The 17,344-nt window shown below is 43.3% G+C and overlaps 1 protein-coding gene across 1 annotated transcript in view; it reads right to left on the bottom strand.

Annotated features, from left to right (window-relative positions):
* LOC308676099 (vesicular glutamate transporter 1) overlaps positions 1-17,344 on the bottom strand; it is a gene marked incomplete at its 3' end in the record, with an annotated part of 57,033 nt that overhangs the window by 16,443 nt on the left and 23,246 nt on the right. The window contains exons 2-4 of the mRNA XM_081341824.1: positions 3,444-3,696; positions 2,498-2,616; positions 1,349-1,463 (exon numbers count right to left, since the gene is read on the bottom strand). Of these exons, the coding sequence (XP_081197950.1) occupies positions 1,349-1,463; positions 2,498-2,616; positions 3,444-3,696 (487 nt within the window). The remainder of the gene's footprint in view (positions 1-1,348; positions 1,464-2,497; positions 2,617-3,443; positions 3,697-17,344) is intronic.

Below are 17,344 nucleotides of genomic sequence, written 5' to 3' on the forward strand. Positions count from 1 at the left end.
CTCCTGCGAGTCCCTTGGGCTGCAAGGCGATCAAACCGGTCAGTCCTAGAGGAGATCAACCCTGACTGCTCTTTAGAAGGCCAGATCCTGAAGCTAAAACTAAAATACTTTGGCCACCTAATGAGAAGGAAGGACTCACTGGAGAAGAGCCTCATGTTGGGAAAGATTGAGGGCAAGAGAAGAAGGGGACGACAGAGAATGAGGTGGCTGGATGGAGTCACTGAAGCAGTAGGCGTGAGCTTAAATGGACTCCAGAAGATGGTAGAGGATAGGAAGGCCTGGAGGAACGTTGTCCATAGGGTTGCGATGGGTCGGACATGACTTCGCAGCTAACAACAAAAACAACAACAATATATAAAGAACAATGGAATCTTTCTCCCATTCCAAGTATGGATCTCTCTGAAGTGAATCTCTTTTCAACTCTGAGTTGAGAACATATTAGATGTGAGAACAGAATCTAAAGTATGCCTACAAGCAGCCAACCAATTCAGGGGCTTATGACAGGCCATTTAGCATTCAGAGCTGTGTCTTCCAACTTCACTCTTCTCTCCCCTCTATCTGTCACCTCTAGACAATCTGATGATTGGGCTGATCCTACAGCTGAGATATCAATCAGCCTTCTCCAGTTTGTTGCCCCTTGGTTGTCTTGATCTTCACTTTCCATAGCACTTGCTTGGCATGGACTTTTGTCATGGTGGCAGGCTAAAAGCCCAACACATCAGGCTGAGGAAAACTGAAGTAAATACAAGAACCAAGCTGCTGTAAGGGAATATTATTTTTAGGCAGATCAAGAACCTCTTTGTAGGGCAAAACAGGATTTATCCCATTGAGGGCAATAGCACGGCATGATTTGATGTTTTTCTTACACCTGTAGATACTGTTTAGATGTTCATCTTCTAGCTGTATGATACTTTTAGCCAATTGAATATCTCTCAATGTTTATTACTGTTAGCAATAAAAGTGCTCACGACCAATGTTTATTTTTTATTGGATTCTTGCAATACCCTGGAGATTCAGCCAGGCTTTATTTACTGTAAAGTGGAAGAAGCTCACAGAATCATAGAATTGTGGAGTTGAAAGAAAGAACAAGGGTCATCTTTTAATCCACATATGTCAAACTCGCGATGTCACGTGACGTCATGCAACATATTGGGACGGTTTTGCCATTGCCGGCAATGGGGTGGGTGCGGCTTCCACATGATGCATCCGGCCCGCGGGCCGGCAGTTTGACACCCCTGTGAAGAGGAACACTTAGGGATATTGGGAAAGCTTATCTTCTGCAACTCCTATCCATTCCCGTGTCAACTTTGTGGCTACAAAAGCAAACATGGGAAGCGATCAGCCTTACCTCAACAAGCCCTTGTAGGATCCTCACAAACATCACACAGCCAAAATGGACCCGAGCAGCTGAGGGAATCAGCATGTTCAAAGTAGAGGTTGCCACAATGGCAAAGCCAAAAACCCTACAACCAGTAGAAGAGGGTGTTAGCAGAAGTAGTAGCTAACAGCATTGTTTACTTTGTGCATGGAATTTCTATTGCATCGTTCTCCTATGAAAGTGTTTAGAGTGGCTCTTTTCACTAATCATCTAATCAGTAAAACCCAAAATCAAAGCTTCATTTTTTTCCACTCCAAGCACAAAGTCCAGAAGCGATTTCCAAGTAGAAACAAAAGTACTTATATATTTTTTCCTTTAATCAAAGCAGTCAACCACCTGTATGATTCAAATTGGCATCTTTAGAAAAGAACATGCAGCTTGAATCATAACTGTTCAACTATAATCTTGGACTGGGTCTATACGCTCAGATCAACTATAGAGCCTTGGTGGAGCAGTGGGCTAATGCCTCCTTAAGAAACACCAGCTGCCTGCAATTAGTGCAGGTTCGCATCCCACCAGGCTCAAGGTTGACTCAGCCTTCCATCCTTCCGAGGTAGGTAAAATGAGGACCCAGATTGTTGGGGGCAATTAAGCTGACTTTGTAATAATGCCGCTTGTGTGTGTGTGAAAGCCCTAATAAGCAGGCATATACATAGAATGAAGGCTACTGCTAAGCTTGTAAGCCGCCCTGAGTCTTCGGAGAAGGGCGGGATATAAATGGAATTTTAAAAAAAACAAAAAACTGAGACCCAATTTAATGGCATTTTCAAGAGTTGCTGGTCTCTTAACTTTTATTAGCCCAGACAGGATGGCCAATGGTGATGAGTAGCAGAAGACCAAGACACCAACATTTTGATGGCCGAAGATTCCCTAGCTCAGGGGTCCCCAACCTCCAGTCCGTGGACCAGTACTGGGCCATAGCATGCCAGCAACTGGGGTGCACAAACAAGCAAAGTCCCATCCACGGGATGCAGGCAGCACACAAAACCATGCCCCCTCCGGTCTGCGGAAAAACCTCTCTCCACGGAACTGGTCCCTGGTGCCCAAAAGGTTGGAGACCTCTGCCCTAGCTGATCTACACACAAACATATATTCCACTTCCCCCCTCAAAACATTTACCTGTTAGCTGCAAATTTCTGTGCTATGAACCCCCCTGGGATCTGAGTGACGATGTAACCCCAGAAGAATGACCCGTGGATCATGCCTACTGTCTCTGGATCCCAGTTGAACTCAGCTTTCTAAGCAGGAAAGGATGAGAAACAAAAGACAGGGGGACACATGAGCAGGCATTTCCTAATTGGAAGCACCTATAATACCTCCTAGATAGGACTTGGAGCAACTTGGAGAAATGCAACTGAGACAGTTTATCGCATTCTGCAGAAAAGAAAAAAGCAAGAGAAAGACTTGCAGAAAATCATTTCAGGTAAATGAAATTGTACGTGGACCATTTTATGTCCAGCAGTTCAACTTATTTACAGTACGTGCACAGCTGACAGCACATATTAACCTGAACGGAGGCTGAAAAGAGTGTTTTTGAGAATGTGAAGAGTGCTTTCCTCTGAGACCTGACACCAGAATGCCCAGGCTTAGGGAAAACCCATAAGTGATTGTCAGCAGTGGTGGGATTCAAATATGTGAACCACCAGTTCTCTGCGTGGATGCTGCTTCCGGAAGTCCATTCTGGGCCTGGACAACAAAAAATTAGCTACCGGTTCTGCCAAAGTGGTGCGAACTGGCTGAATCCCACCACTGATTGGCAGGCTTTTTTCCTCTCTTCCTGATGTTTATTTTTAGAAATGAAGCATCTGTTAAGAAGTGTGTACATTTTGTTTCCTATGTGAGTGGTGGCTTGTATTTTTATAAACTCAGGCTTCTCGGACTTCTAGAGCTTCGTCTTCGTCTGTTGAGCCGATGCATCCTGCAGAATTCTAAAAAAGGTACAGAATGTCTGTTTGAGATGAATGCCTCCCTACAAAAAACAAGAAACAACAACAACAAAACAAAACAAAACCCTGAACCAAAACACAAGTTACTTTCCATTAACGGAGGACGGAAACAGCCTCACCTTCACAATGACTTTATCCCCTTCGTAGACGGTGTTATTATTAACCATGCTGACAATGGCCACGCCCAGGTTGCATCGGATGCCAAAGCTGATGCAGAAGCCCAGACCGCAGAGGATGGCAATGATGTAACGGCGAGGCAGGCCAAAGCAGGTGCAGTCTATGACGGGCTGGGTCTTCTCGGTCACTCCAACAGGCCGCCCCTCTTCTGTCAGCTCGATGATCTCCCCGCCGGGCTGCTTCCGTTCTAGAATTCTGGGGGTGGAGACGGCAGGCAGGGTGGGAACAAAAAATGGGTGTATGTGACAGAATTAGCCGTTTGATGTAGCGGTAAAGGTGATGGGCTGAACCCCAGGAAATCAGGACTTCTAGTCTTCACTTAAGCCTGAAGGCTGGTGACTGCTTTTGGGCCAGTGGCAGTGATTCACTTAAAAACCACCTTGCCCTAGCAACCAAAATTTTGGTCCCAATTGTGGTCCTAAGTCAAGGACTTACCTGTATTATTTCTAATGGAAAATCTAGACAGATTCGATTCGATTAGAATAGCATAGAGCTGGAAAGGACCTTGGGGGTCTTCTAGTCCAGCCCCCTCTTGCTCAAGCAGGAGGACCTATACCAGGGGTAGGCAACCTCGGCTCTTTTATGACTCATGGACTTCAACTCCCAGAATTCCTGAGTCAGCTATGCTGACTCAGGAATTCTGGGAGTTGAAGTCCATGAGTCATAAAAGAGCCAAAGGTGCCTACCCCTGACCTATACCATCTCAGACAAGTGACTGTCTAGCCTCTCCAGTGATGGAGCACCCACAATTTCTGGAGGCAAGCTGTTCCACTGGTTAATTGTCCTCACTGTGATTGCTTCTCTCTCTTTGATCAGTTTCCAACCATTGTTTCTTGTCCTGCCCTTTGGTGCTTTGGAGAGTAACGTGATCTCCTCTTCTTTGTGGCAGCCTGTCAAATACTGGAATACTACTATCATGTCTCCCATATTTCTTCTTTTCTTTAGACTAGCCTGTTATGTATTGGGCTTGTGGTGTTACACCACGTGCGTTGCTGGAGGAGCTAACAGCTCTCCAGCAACCCAGACACGCCGTCTCCGGTCCTGCAATTGGTCAACCCAAGGTGGCAAGCATGGGTTCAAACCTATTGGCTGCCGCCTAGGGGTTAAACTATATATTATGGCTGGTTGCGGCCCAAGCTTCAGTACAGTTCCAGCAAGAATAAAAGTATGAGTTATTCTGTACTCAGCCTCGTGTCATGATTCCTGCTCTCCAGAGCCCACGACTTAACATAGCCAAATCCAAGTTCAGCAGCTGTTCTTTGTATGTTTTAGTCTCCAGGCCTTTAATCATCCTAGTTGGTCTTCTCTGAACTTTTTCCAGACTCTCAACATCTTTTTTGTGACCAAAATGGGCTGCAGTATTCCAGGTGTGGTCTTACTAGGGTTTTTATAAAGCGGTACTAATACTTTGTGTGCTCTTGATTCTATGCCTCTGTTTATACAACCCAGGATTGTATTAGCTTTTTTGGCTGCTGCTGAAAACTGCTGGCTCATGGTTAAGTGATCGTCCACTAGGACTCCCAAGGTCCCTCTCACAGTTACTGTTTTTAAGCCAGGTCTTGCCCAGTCTGTACTTGTATCTTTGATTTTTATTAAAAAGGTAAAGGTAAAGGTTCCCCCGCACATGCGTGCTAGTCGTTTCTGACTCTAGGGGCCGGTGCTCCTCTCCGTTTCAAAGCCGAAGAGCCAGCGCTTGTCCGAGGACGTCTCCGTGGTCATGTGGCCGGCATGACTAGATGCCAAAGGCACACGGAACGCTGTTACCTTCCCACCGTAGTGGTCCCTATTTTTCTACTTGCATTTTTACGTGCTTTCGAACTGCTAGGTTGGCAGAAGCTGGGACGAGTAACAGGCACTCACTCTGTTATGCGGCCCTCGGGATTTGATCCGCCAAACTGCTGACCTTCTGATCGACAAGCTCAGCGTCCTAACCCACTGAGCCACCACGTCCCCTGGTACCTAAATGTAAAACTTTGCTTTTCTGTACTTTGAAACTCATTTTGTTGGATAGGGCCCATTGTTCAAGTTTGTCAAGATCTTTTTGGATCCTGAGTTTGTCTTCTGGGGTGTTGGCAGTTTAGTGTCATCTGCAGATTTGAGGAGCTCCCCTTCAATTCCCTCATCTAAGTCATTTATGAAAATATTGAAGAATACTGGGCCTGAGACAAAACCTTGTGGTACCCCACTGCTTAATTTTCTCCCTGTGGATGTGGTGCCAGTATGACAGTACTCTTCTTCAGATTCAGTGTTAAAGACGAATTTCTTGTCAGGGATGATATAAAAATACAGGTATTATAGCAGAAGGCTCATATTTAACATATAATAAGGTTGCCCAGGCATTCTTCATTAAAGCCTCCATCTCTGGGCTGCAGAGACCCACATGACTGTTAGATGGCAGCAAAGGAGTTCCGTATTTTTCTGGCCTTAATCTTTTTATTTTATGTATTTATTCAAAAATCACTTCATTAACTGATTCTAAGGCATACAGCTGGATGCAACTGCACAATCAAAGTCCTGTCTTTTTTTTTTTAACACACATTGTGCTTTGCAACACAAATAAAAACATGGAGGGCTTCCATCATGCAGGTGTGGCCTCCATCTACTTCTTGTCATTTGATCTCTCTCTCTCTCTCTGCAAACTTCCCGCAATATAGCTATGTGTTTTACAAGCTTCTTTTTTTTTACCAAGTAAGGAATTATATTTTGACCTTCTTCCTTTGCAAATACAAGGGAAGGCAGGGATTCAATTTATGCCTTCCTGGTGCTCATCAGAATTCACTGACTCTTGTGAGTCGGTGAGCAAAAAAATAGAGAAAAACTCCATTGCTTCCATATATGCAAAATAAGAGATTTATCTTGGATAATACCAGACATAAAATCAATAAAACGAAATCAATAATGTAGGGAAGAGCGCTGTTTCGTGACTGGCAGATGCACTTAGCATGGGAAGAGGTCCTACCACAGGAGGCAGGCTAATGATGCCAGGAGGGTTGGACTGTCCCATAACTATAGGGAAGGGGATATACACGGGCAGGTCAGTATATTTCCTTTCCTAGGGAAAATGTGGTATAGTTATTTTAGAAAAACAAAAAACCTAAACTAAATCTATTTTTGGTCTTGGCAACTTTCATGTACGTCTTATCTCCGATGGGCAAGAAAGCCTCTCATCAAGGAACTAATCCAGGAGAGAAGCAACCTAGAACTGAGGAGAAATCTCCTGACAATTAGAACAATTTAATCTGTGGAACGACTTGCCTCCAGAAGTTGTGGGTGCTCCGACACTGAAGGTTTTTAAGAAAAGATTAGACAGCCATTTTGTCTGAAATGGTGTAGGGGGCTTCCTGCCTGAACTGGGAGTTGGGCTAGAAGGCCTCCAAGGTCCCTTCCAACTCTGTTATCAATTTTTGGCAGTACTAGGGGTACTACCAAGTTTGGGGGTGGTGGTCTTCTGGTGGCCCTGGGACTGCCTTACAGGCCCATCCTGGTCTAATGAATGGAAAGGGGAGTTTGGCCTACTTCCCAACCTGTACTGAAGAATTAATGGACTCTGCTTCACTTGAAAGCAGAGTGACCTGTAACTAGGCGGCTGCGAGAAGGAATTGCAAAAGTTCTTCTCTCCTGCCAAGGATTGTAGAGAAGCTTGGAGCCCTCCCAAGTCCTTGTCCGTCACCAGCCTCTTCCTGCTCTTCCATACCGTCTTGTCAGCCTGGTGGAGAGGCGGGTGCAACCCACGCAGAAGCTGTTCTGAGCAGAGCCGATGCAGATGGGCTGCGAGCTCCGTCTCGGCTCCAGGCCCAATAATTCTTTCTCTTGCTTAGCAACCAAGGAACACGGTCCTTATTCCCAATCCTGCTTTTCCTGACCTTCTCTTCCCTCATCCCCAAATCCTCCCTGCCCTTCTTCTAAGTCTTCCGTACCTTTCCAGCCTTCATCTGCCTCGCAGGAATGCAACAGTAACGTTTCCGGTCCTGGCGCCAAGGAAATTTTCTACATCTATCTGAAACTCCCCAGTGCTTATGAGACCAGATGGACAGAATGGCCCGCGTTCATTTTCTCAACCTTAAATTCATTGCATTCCATTTCTGCCTGGTTTTTTTTTTCCTATCCTTTTCCTTTGGGCTGCCCCTACCCCCCCCCCCCCCCAAATCGTACATATTTCCCTGTGCCTTTTTCTCATTATTGTACTTTTGTATCCTGCCTACCAATTTTCTTGGTATAGTCATATACTATGTGGTTGAATACAAATGCATTTTAATGCCGTGTTTGCAAATATATGCATCGTTTCCCTACATTTAAGGCACATTCTGTATGCCTTAAAAAAGTAAGAACACTATTGCAGAATTCAGAGAGGTGTGAATATCAAAGAACAACTGTATTTTTGTCTCCCTCAGGAAGTGCTAATTTGGTACGTTTAGTAAAATTCCACCTCCGTTTCTACTTCTGGCCTCTATTTCTATCATTCTCTGTTCCTTTCATTAGTTGCTGAATTATTTATTAAACCTGTGAAACTAGTTGAGATGCATCAAATACTAGTGCAAAAGAAATGGGACATGGGATTTGTGGATTTATAAAACACCCCTTTGCCTTTCCAGATTTTTAACTCTGAACTCTTAGTTGAAATTTCCAGGTACATGCAGTGGGTATAAGTACACTTGCCATCAATACAGGTGGTCCTCAGCCTACGACAGCAACTGATCCCAAAATTTCTGTTGCTAAGCGAGGCAGTTCTAAAGTGAATTTTGCTCCATTTTACAACCTTTCTTGCCACACTTGTTACACGAATCACTGCAGGTGTTCAATTAGTAACATGGTTGAGTGAATCTGGCTACCCCATTGACTTTGCTTGTTAGAAGGTCGCAAAAGGGGATCACACAATCCCAGGATACTGCAATTTTCATAAATATTGAGTCAATTGCCAAGGGTCTGAAATTTGATCACATGGGATTCTGGGATTCTGCAATGGTTGTTTGTGTAAAAACAGCCATAAATCACTTTTTCCAGTACCGTTGTAACTTTGGTCACTAAGTGGACTGTTTAAATCGAGGACCACCTATATATAAAAAAATGGAGACCTTTATAGAGATTGGACTGCGAATCTCGGAATTCCAAGCTGTGATGGCCAATGGCGATGCATCTTGTTTCTAAGGTCTGACATCACTCTTCTACTCCCACCCCCTAGAAGAGAATCTGTTCACGGATTGGCTGAGTTGACTACACTGGGAGAAATACCAGTGGCACTGTAATTTTTTCCACAGATAACACAACCACTCGTTTTATGAATTTCTCTCCCATATCTTTCAACAAAAGTCAAACACACAAAACTTAACCCATGAATTCCTGTCAGTACGGTATAATGGTACCTCTCTACTTTTCTAAAAATTAGGGGAGCGTACCTGAACAAAGTACATTCTACCTAGGTCTAAAAAAATGCCACTTGAATATTTCGCTGTGCTGTTTTTCTAAGAAATTATGATTGTAGCTGTTTGTTGTCTTACACAAAAGCAATGCAGAGCTTTTGTAAGGAATTTTGAAAAATATGGGTGGTCTTTGCTGCCTTTAATTTCTGGCTGTGGTCAAAAAGGCTATTTGACATGGTTACAAAATACTGGACATTATTTTATTCAATACTTTTTTGGAAAAATATTGATTTCCCAATATTTATTATATATTGATTAATATTATAGAGATGCGCAGGATGTTATAATAATCAATGTTATATTCCTGTTTTAATGTTTATCTATAAACTATGAACTTGGGGGGGGGGATTTCAGAGGACCTGTTGAAGAATTGATATGTTATATAAGACAACCATAGGTCAACTTATTGCTCACTCCAGCAGTTCGATCCTGACCTGCTCAAGGTTGACTCAGCCTTCCATCCTTCCGAGGTCGGTAAAATGAGGATGCAGATTGTTGTGGGTAATATGCTGACTCTGTAAAATGTTTTGAGAGTGCTGCGAAGAACTGTGAAGCGGTATATAAGTTTAAATGCTATTGCTGTTGCTAAATCTGAAGATTTTCTTTTTTTGGGAATAGCTGCTATCCTCTCCTTTCCTCCTAAGGACAAGTTGCCAGCAAATTGTCACTGTTACTTCCCCTTTAATCAATCTGTCTTAGGTAGAAAGGACCTAACCTTGAACAAATTGTAACAAAGGCAAATTTTGCATTAAAATTCTTAGGAAGGAGCCCTGTTCAAAAAGTCTCTCTCTTGCTGGAATAACGAGGAAAATACTACTTTAATGCTGACACAGCTAGCAAAAACTTAAGGCTGTCTCAGTCATGAACTAGATGTGAGAGAAAGGCAAAGATGCGGTGAAGGAAAAAAAATATTTGTACCATAATTAAGTGGAACTGAGGGGAAAAAAAACACATATTATTTTCTCTCTTATTCCGATGCCACCCAAGAGCAACCTCAAGCTGTGCACAGTACAGGTAGCCCTCTAATTACAACCATTTGTTTAACAACCATTCATAGATACGACGGCACTGAAAAAAGTGATTTATGACCAGCCCTTGAAGTTATGACTGTCACAATTTGTGGGTGCTTGCCTTCAGAAGTCGTGGGTGCTTCATCACTGGGGGTTTTTAAGAAGAGACTGGACAGTCACTTGTCTGAAATGGTATAGGGTCTCCTGCTTGAGCAGGGGGTTGGACTAGATGACCTCCAAGGTCCCTTCCAGCTCTATTCTGATTGGTTATTGGTTATTCCTTTCGCAAGACTCCCCCAGGGCCATGTGATCGAAATCCAGGCATTTGGCAACTGACCTGTACTTACAATGATTGCAGCATCCCGAGGTCACTTGATGGCCATTCAAAACCTTCTTAGGGTCCCTCTGACAAGCAAAGTTAATGTCGGAAGCCAGATTAGCTTAGCAACCATGACCAAAAAAAAAAAAAAGAAGGATCGTAAAATCAGGTGCAGCTCCCTTAACAATTGCGTCACTTGGCAATGGAAGTTCCTGTCCCAATTGTAGTTGTAACTCGAGGCCTACCTATAAAATCTATTTGGTTTTTGACAACTATTACCTTGAGGGAAACTGAGTTACTGCAGAACCTCGATACGGAAGCCATCAGGAGTGACCACAGATCTGGTCCAAAAGATCAAGATGATGGCTCTGACAGTACAATCAAAGTTGTGCCTGTTTTTTTAAATGAGCATTGCACAAACCACATGCAAAAAGAGAGAGAGAGGGAGAAGACTTTTAATTGCCACCATCTTGACTTTTTTGACCACTGCTTACATAAAGCTATGGAGGCAACAGAGACAGGAGGAGGAGGCAAGAGTTTTCAATTGAATGAGTGGTTCACCCACTCAAGGATGGGTAGAAAGTGCTTCAATTCAGCCGTGTACAAATGCCCTGAGAGCTGTTCTCTAAAAAACTTTGTTTAGCCTGCGTTTCAACAGATCGGGGTAAAGGAGGAAGAGCCCATGAAGATGGTGGATAAAGCCTGGTAGACAGATTCACCCCATTTGTTTTTGCACTGCCACAGGATTATTGGCTGTCACCCAAGAGGGAGGGCAGCCAAACTGGAAGGCTCAACCAGTCCCTTCACTTATCCACATACTTCCCCAGACAAATCAGGACAGCACCAATTGGCAGTGAGTCAGAACATAGGTAAGACAGGTAGGGTAGAGGCTGGCAGTAGACAGAACAAGTCTCATGCTGGGATATTCTCAGTCATTTCAGAGATGGGTATACAGGATTTTAACCAAGAAGAGTTGTGGACATTTATGGACAGGACTGTCCATAAGAAAGATCCAGGTTGGTTGTCCCAAAGCTGCTTTTTCAAGAGGCAACTGGACTTCCTTGTTTTTCTCTGAAGACATTTCACTTCTCATCCAAGAAGCTTCTCCAGCTCTGATTGGATGGTGGGGAAATGGAAGGATTTATACTCCTTGCAGACAGCTGGTCATTTGCATTCTTTTGGAGAGTCACTGAGGCCACTTGGAGGTTTATCTATGTCCTCAAGGCCGCCTGAGTGACGCAAATGGGCGTGGAGCCCTCTTGGAGCTGATGAAAGGACTGTGTTGTAGACTGGAGATAGATGATGTCGTATCTGTTGAGAGAGGGCTATTGGTGAGAAGCGAAACCTCTTCAAAGAAAAACAAGGAAGTCCAGTCGCCTCTTGAAAAAACACCTTTCAGATAACCACGACCTGGATGACTGAGAATCTCCACGGACATCCAGGTTGGTTGTGGCGGACCCTGGCAGGTCCTTCAGATGCTGATCCCTGGCGCTGGGCTCAAGTGAACTTTTAAAATGGACATATTCCAGGATTCCAGTATTTTCCTCCGTATTTCTTTCTGCCTGTCCCGAGGAAGATTTACTTCTGCTGGCTGGGCTCTATTCTCTGCCTTTTGCAAAAGAGCATGCTGCCTACCTCCGGATTTTGCACAACTCTGGATATGATCCCTTGTGCTGACGTCAGCTCTAGGTGGTGGAGCCGGCTGGCAGCTTAGGAGGAACGGTTTTAAATATCCCTGGCTGTGCTGTCCTCTGCCAGCAGCTTTGCCGTGACCTTGAATAGTACCATAAGCTTCTCAGACTGTAGGATCTTGCTTCTCTTCCGCCTTATAATATCCACTCTAGGCACTAGATACTAACCACAGGGGAGAGCAGAAACAATCCCAGAGGCTGAGTATTTCTATAATCATCCAGAAGATCCAGCACAGACTGGCAATACTTGATTTTCAGGGTGGTTTCCTCGAAAGTAAATCTTACGAATTTTGACGGATTGTCCTCCAGAGTCAGAATTCCTACTACAGCTTCAGCCACAATAGCTTTGATGCTGCTCAGGCCTTTTATGAACTCATCAAATCTTTTCTTATCTAGTGACCTCCAGAAGTTCTGGACCTAAGGATCCAAATCTATCCCAGATGCACCAGGCTGGGGAAAACACATCCATGTTTGTCCATTTAACTGACGTCTTTATGTCTAACAATCGAAAGACCCTCAAAGAAATAACTCAAAACGTTCGTCGCTAACGTTTCACACAGGAAAGGTGGGATATTAGTCTGTGGTTTTGAACTTCAAGGCAATGCTGTAAGTTGGTATCTTATTGAATGTTCTCCAAAGTGCTAATTTGCTTCTAGTGGGTCTAGAGAGGGTTCGGATACAAGCATTTCCTATTCTGCTATGTACAAAAACTTCATCTTCCTATAAAGTCGGCATGCCCAACCAAAGAAGCTAGCATGACAGGGAGTCCTCAACTCACAACCACAATTGGGACCAGAATTTACATGGTTAAGCAAGGCAGCTACTGAGTTGTGCCTGATTTTTATGACCCATTTTGCCATGTCTATGAAGAGTCTCAGTCATCCAGGTCATGGTTGTCCCAAAGGTGTTTTTTTCAAGAGGCAACTGGGCTTTGTTTTTCCTTGAAGACTTTTCACTTCTCACCCAAGAAGCTTCTTCAGTTCTGTCTGAATAGGGGCATCCAAATGTTGACCACGTAACTGTGGGATGCTGTGTCAGTCATAAATGTGAGGGCAGGCTGTAATTCTCTTTTCCCTCCCCAAAGCTGTTGTAGTTTTGAATGACTATGAATACTAAATGAATGGTTGCAACTGGAGAATAAGAGTAAGATAGTCTTTATTGTCATTTTTTACTGTGGGCACAACGGCACACATCAAAAATAAAATTTAGTTGCCCGCTCTCAACCGCATTGTTACCAACTTAACCACTGCATTGATTCAGTTAACAACTATGGCAAGAAAGGTCATAAAATGGGGGCAAAATTTCCTTAACAACTGGCTTGCTTAGCAACAGAAATCTGGGGCTCAAATGTGCTGTAAGACAAAGACTACCTATATTTGAAAACCTCTATTGACCGAAGGAACAATAGGTGTGAAAGTCAACAACTACGGTCCCATCTAGTGATAACTTCAGGATACAGATGCTGTAGCTTGTACAATAAGAGGAATAAATAGTTGTTGTTGTTAGTTGCGAAGTTGTGTCCGACCCATCATGACCCCATGGACTACGTTCCTCCAGGCCTTCCTGTCCTCTACCATCTTCTGGAGTCCATTTAGGCTCATGCCTACTGCTTCAGTGACTCCATCCAGCCACCTCATTCTCTGTCGTTCCCTTCTTCTCTTGCCCTCAACCTTTCCCAGCATTAGGCTCTTCTCCAGTGAGTCCTTCCTTCTCATTAGGTGGCCAAAGTATTTTGAGTTTCAGCTTCAGAATCTGGCCTTCTAAAGAGCAGTCAGGGTTGATCTCCTCTAGGACTGACCGGTTTGATAGCCTTGCAGTCCAAGGGACTCGCAGGAGTCTTCTCCAGCACCATAGTTCAAAGGCCTCAATTCTTTGGCGCTCAGCCTTTCTTATGGTCCAACTTTCACTGCCATACATTGCAACAGGGAAGACCATGGCCTTGACTATACGCACTTTTGTTGGCAGGGAGATGTCTCTGCTTTTTAGTATGCTGTCTAGATTTGCCATAGCATAGAATAAATAGTAAAGGATATGAATTAACAAAGGGCAGGAATGGAAAAAAGCATCTTTGTGCATCTAAAAGAAAGAGAAAGGAGAAGGATCTAATAGAACTAAATCAAAGTGTTCTGACCTTGTGGAAAGAAACTGATTAATAAATGCAGAGAAGTGAAGATGTAGGTTTCAATATGAAAGAAAGTGCTTAAACCTATGTCAGAAATTAGGAATTGATATCACCCAGGAGGTTATTATGGATGCATATGACAGTAGGAATCCGTAGTTTTGTAGCAGTTGTACATTACTTTCCAATGAAGGCAAATAATGGTGGGGGGGGAGATGAATTTGGGTACAACTTGTGCAACATTTTGAATGAGTGTAATCCTGGGGGATAATAATTCTGCTAGATGACATAAGTGATGGGTGAGAATGAGATGAGAGCACATAGAAAAAATTGCTCTCAAGACATTTGTAGACTCAAAAATAAGCGAGAATGATGACTGGTGAGAAACTGCTTAGCAAAAGATATGTGACTTTTTAATATGCACTTTAATGCTGAAGTCTATTCATTTGTGCACATGGCAGAGGACATCAGAAAGGATATGAACTACCAATACAATTTGTGAATAAGTTACAAGGGATGAAGAATGTGGGAGAGGCAGTATTTGGGAGTCTCAAGGCTGGCTCTTGGGAGGGAAGTGGATTGAAAGAAACTGGACTGAAAGTAGAATGACCACAGGTAGTCCTTGACTTACAACCAAAACTGAGCTCAGAATTTATGTTGCTAAGTGAAAATTTTTGTAAGTGAGTTTTGTTCCATTTTACGACCTTTCTTGCCACATTTGTTAAGTGGCAGTTGTCACTGCAGTTGTTAAATTAGTAACAGGGTTATTAAGTGAATCTGGCTTCCCCATTGACTTTGCTTGTCAGAAGATCGCCAAAGATGGTCACATGACCATGACCCCGGGACACTGTGACCGTCATAAATATGAACTAGTTGCCAAGCATCCAAATGTAAATCACATACCGTGGGGATGCTGCAATGGTCTTTGTTATGTATCCAGGTGAAGAGAACACATACACACTTACAAAGCAGTCACCACCAGGGGGCGTTGAACTGTAACTGTTTTGGCGGGAACCCAGTTTCGGCAGGAAACAGAGGTTCAAACCCATTGGCCGGCTGCTCACCTGGCCAGGTATAAAAGGAGGGCAGGTAACCCCTATTCCCCAGTACAGTCACTTCCACCTAATAAAGATCTGCCATGCTGTATTCATCATCTCGGCGTCCTTCCTGCTCTCCAGAACCCACTACGCAACAGTCTTAAGTGTGAAAAATGGTCATAAATCACTTTTTTCAGTGTAACTTCGAATGGTCACTAAACAAACTGTTGTAAGTCAAGGACTACCTGTATAGGAGAAAAATCTGTTATTCTTATGGTCCTCCAAGTCAAACTTGGTTCCTAGGGATATCATAAACAAATCCATGCAGCTTTCCTGCCAATATTTTTGGAAATGGTCTAGCAGGGGTAGGCAATCTTGGTTCTTTTATGACTTGTGGACTTCAACTCCTAGAATTCCTGAGCTGGCCATGCTGGCTCAGGAATTCTGGGTGTTGAAGTCCACGAGTCATAAAAGAGCCAAGGTTGCCTACCCCTGGTCTAGAGATACTTTTGTTGGGGATGTTTTCTTACTTCTCAATCTAAGATGGTGTTTCTCAACCTTGGCAATTCAAAGATTTATGGACTTCAACTCCCAGAATTCCCAGTCCCAGTTCTGGGACTGATGCAAATGACAGTATTTACATCATTTGCATGATAATGTCATATTGGGTGTTACTTAAAAACTTCTATCAGTGCTTATCCTTCAACTTGGAAGATTTGTTTTATTCTATATCAAGGTTTCAGTAGAAATAAGAAAATTAGTGTAATTCAGAGAGAATACTTGTCAAAAAAAATAGTTGGGCTACAACAAAACCTATATTGGATTTTGTTTCATTTCCTTTTAATTTGATTTAATTAAATAGTTCTGACATGATTGCTCTCCAGCCATGCATTTAATAATTCTTCCTATCTGTCACCTGAAAAATTAGTTTGGCAATAACTGGAGATCTGTCTATATACTCCCAAGGAATCACCAACTTGATGGCACATATAATCAATAATTTTTGGGACATTCTCAGCTTACATACAAACCTTTTGGGGATCAGTTTTCAAATTCTTTGATACTTGTTCTTACCAATATATATGTTTCTGGATACCTAAACATTATCCTGAATATAAAGAAATTATCTTACTTTTGGCTGGATTTGTTTGACTTCCAAATTGATAGGCATTAAACTTCCTAGGTTTATCATATATATTTTTTGCAAATATGCAAGTTAACTTGAGTTGGAAATTCTAACTATCACCAATGCATAACCCAAGCATTTCATATTTCTCCAATTGCTCTTTAAATTCTGTAAACTGATCAGAAGATTATGTTTTTCACCAGCATTTGAACTTTCTAAAAGACCATTAAGGGACGCGGTGGCTCAGTGGGTTAGGACGCTGAGCTTGTCGATCAGAAGATCGGCAGTTTGGCGGGTCGAATCCCGAGTGCCGCGTAGCAGAGTGAGCGCCTGTTACTCGTCCCAACTTCTGCCAGTTCGAAAGCACGTAAAAATGCAAGTAGAAAAATAGGGACCACTACGGTGGGAAGGTAACAGCGTTCCGTGTGCCTTTGGCGTCTAGTCATGCCGGCCACATGACCACGGAGACGTCCTCGGACAAGCGCTGGCTCTTCGGCTTTGAAACGGAGATGAGCACCAGCCCCTAGAGTTGGAAACGACTAGCACGCATGTGCAGGGGAACCTTTACCTTTACCTAAAAGACTGAAGCCTAAAATGATTAGGGGACTGAGGGCTAAAAATTATAAAGAACCGTTGCTGGAATTGGGTATGTCTAATTTAATGAAGAGAAGGACTAGGGTTGACATGATAGCAGTGTTCCAATATCTCAGGGGTTGCCACAAAGAAGAGGCAGTCAAGCTATTCTCCAAAGCATCTGAAGGCAGGAGAAGAAGCAACGGATGGAAACTAATCAAGGAGAGAAGCAACCTAGAGCTAAGGAGAAATTTCCTGACGGTTAGAACAATTTACCAGTGGGACAACCTGCCTCCAAAAATTGTGGGTGCTCCAACACTGGAGAATTTTAAGAAGAGATTGGACAACCATTTGTCTGAAACGGAATAGGGTCTCCTGCCTGAGCAGGGGGATTGGGCTTGAAGACATTCAAGATCCCTTCCAACTCTGTTATTCTGTTATACCATTTTCACACCACTTCCTTTCATTCCTGTTTTGTCAGTACCTATCTTCATTAATCGCACGTTTTCAAGTCTCCCCGATCTGGGATAACTAGTGAGGCTTACAAATCC

This window comes from Vipera berus, assembly GCF_964194415.1.
Source record: "Vipera berus genome assembly, chromosome: W".
NCBI lineage: Eukaryota > Metazoa > Chordata > Lepidosauria > Squamata > Viperidae > Vipera > Vipera berus.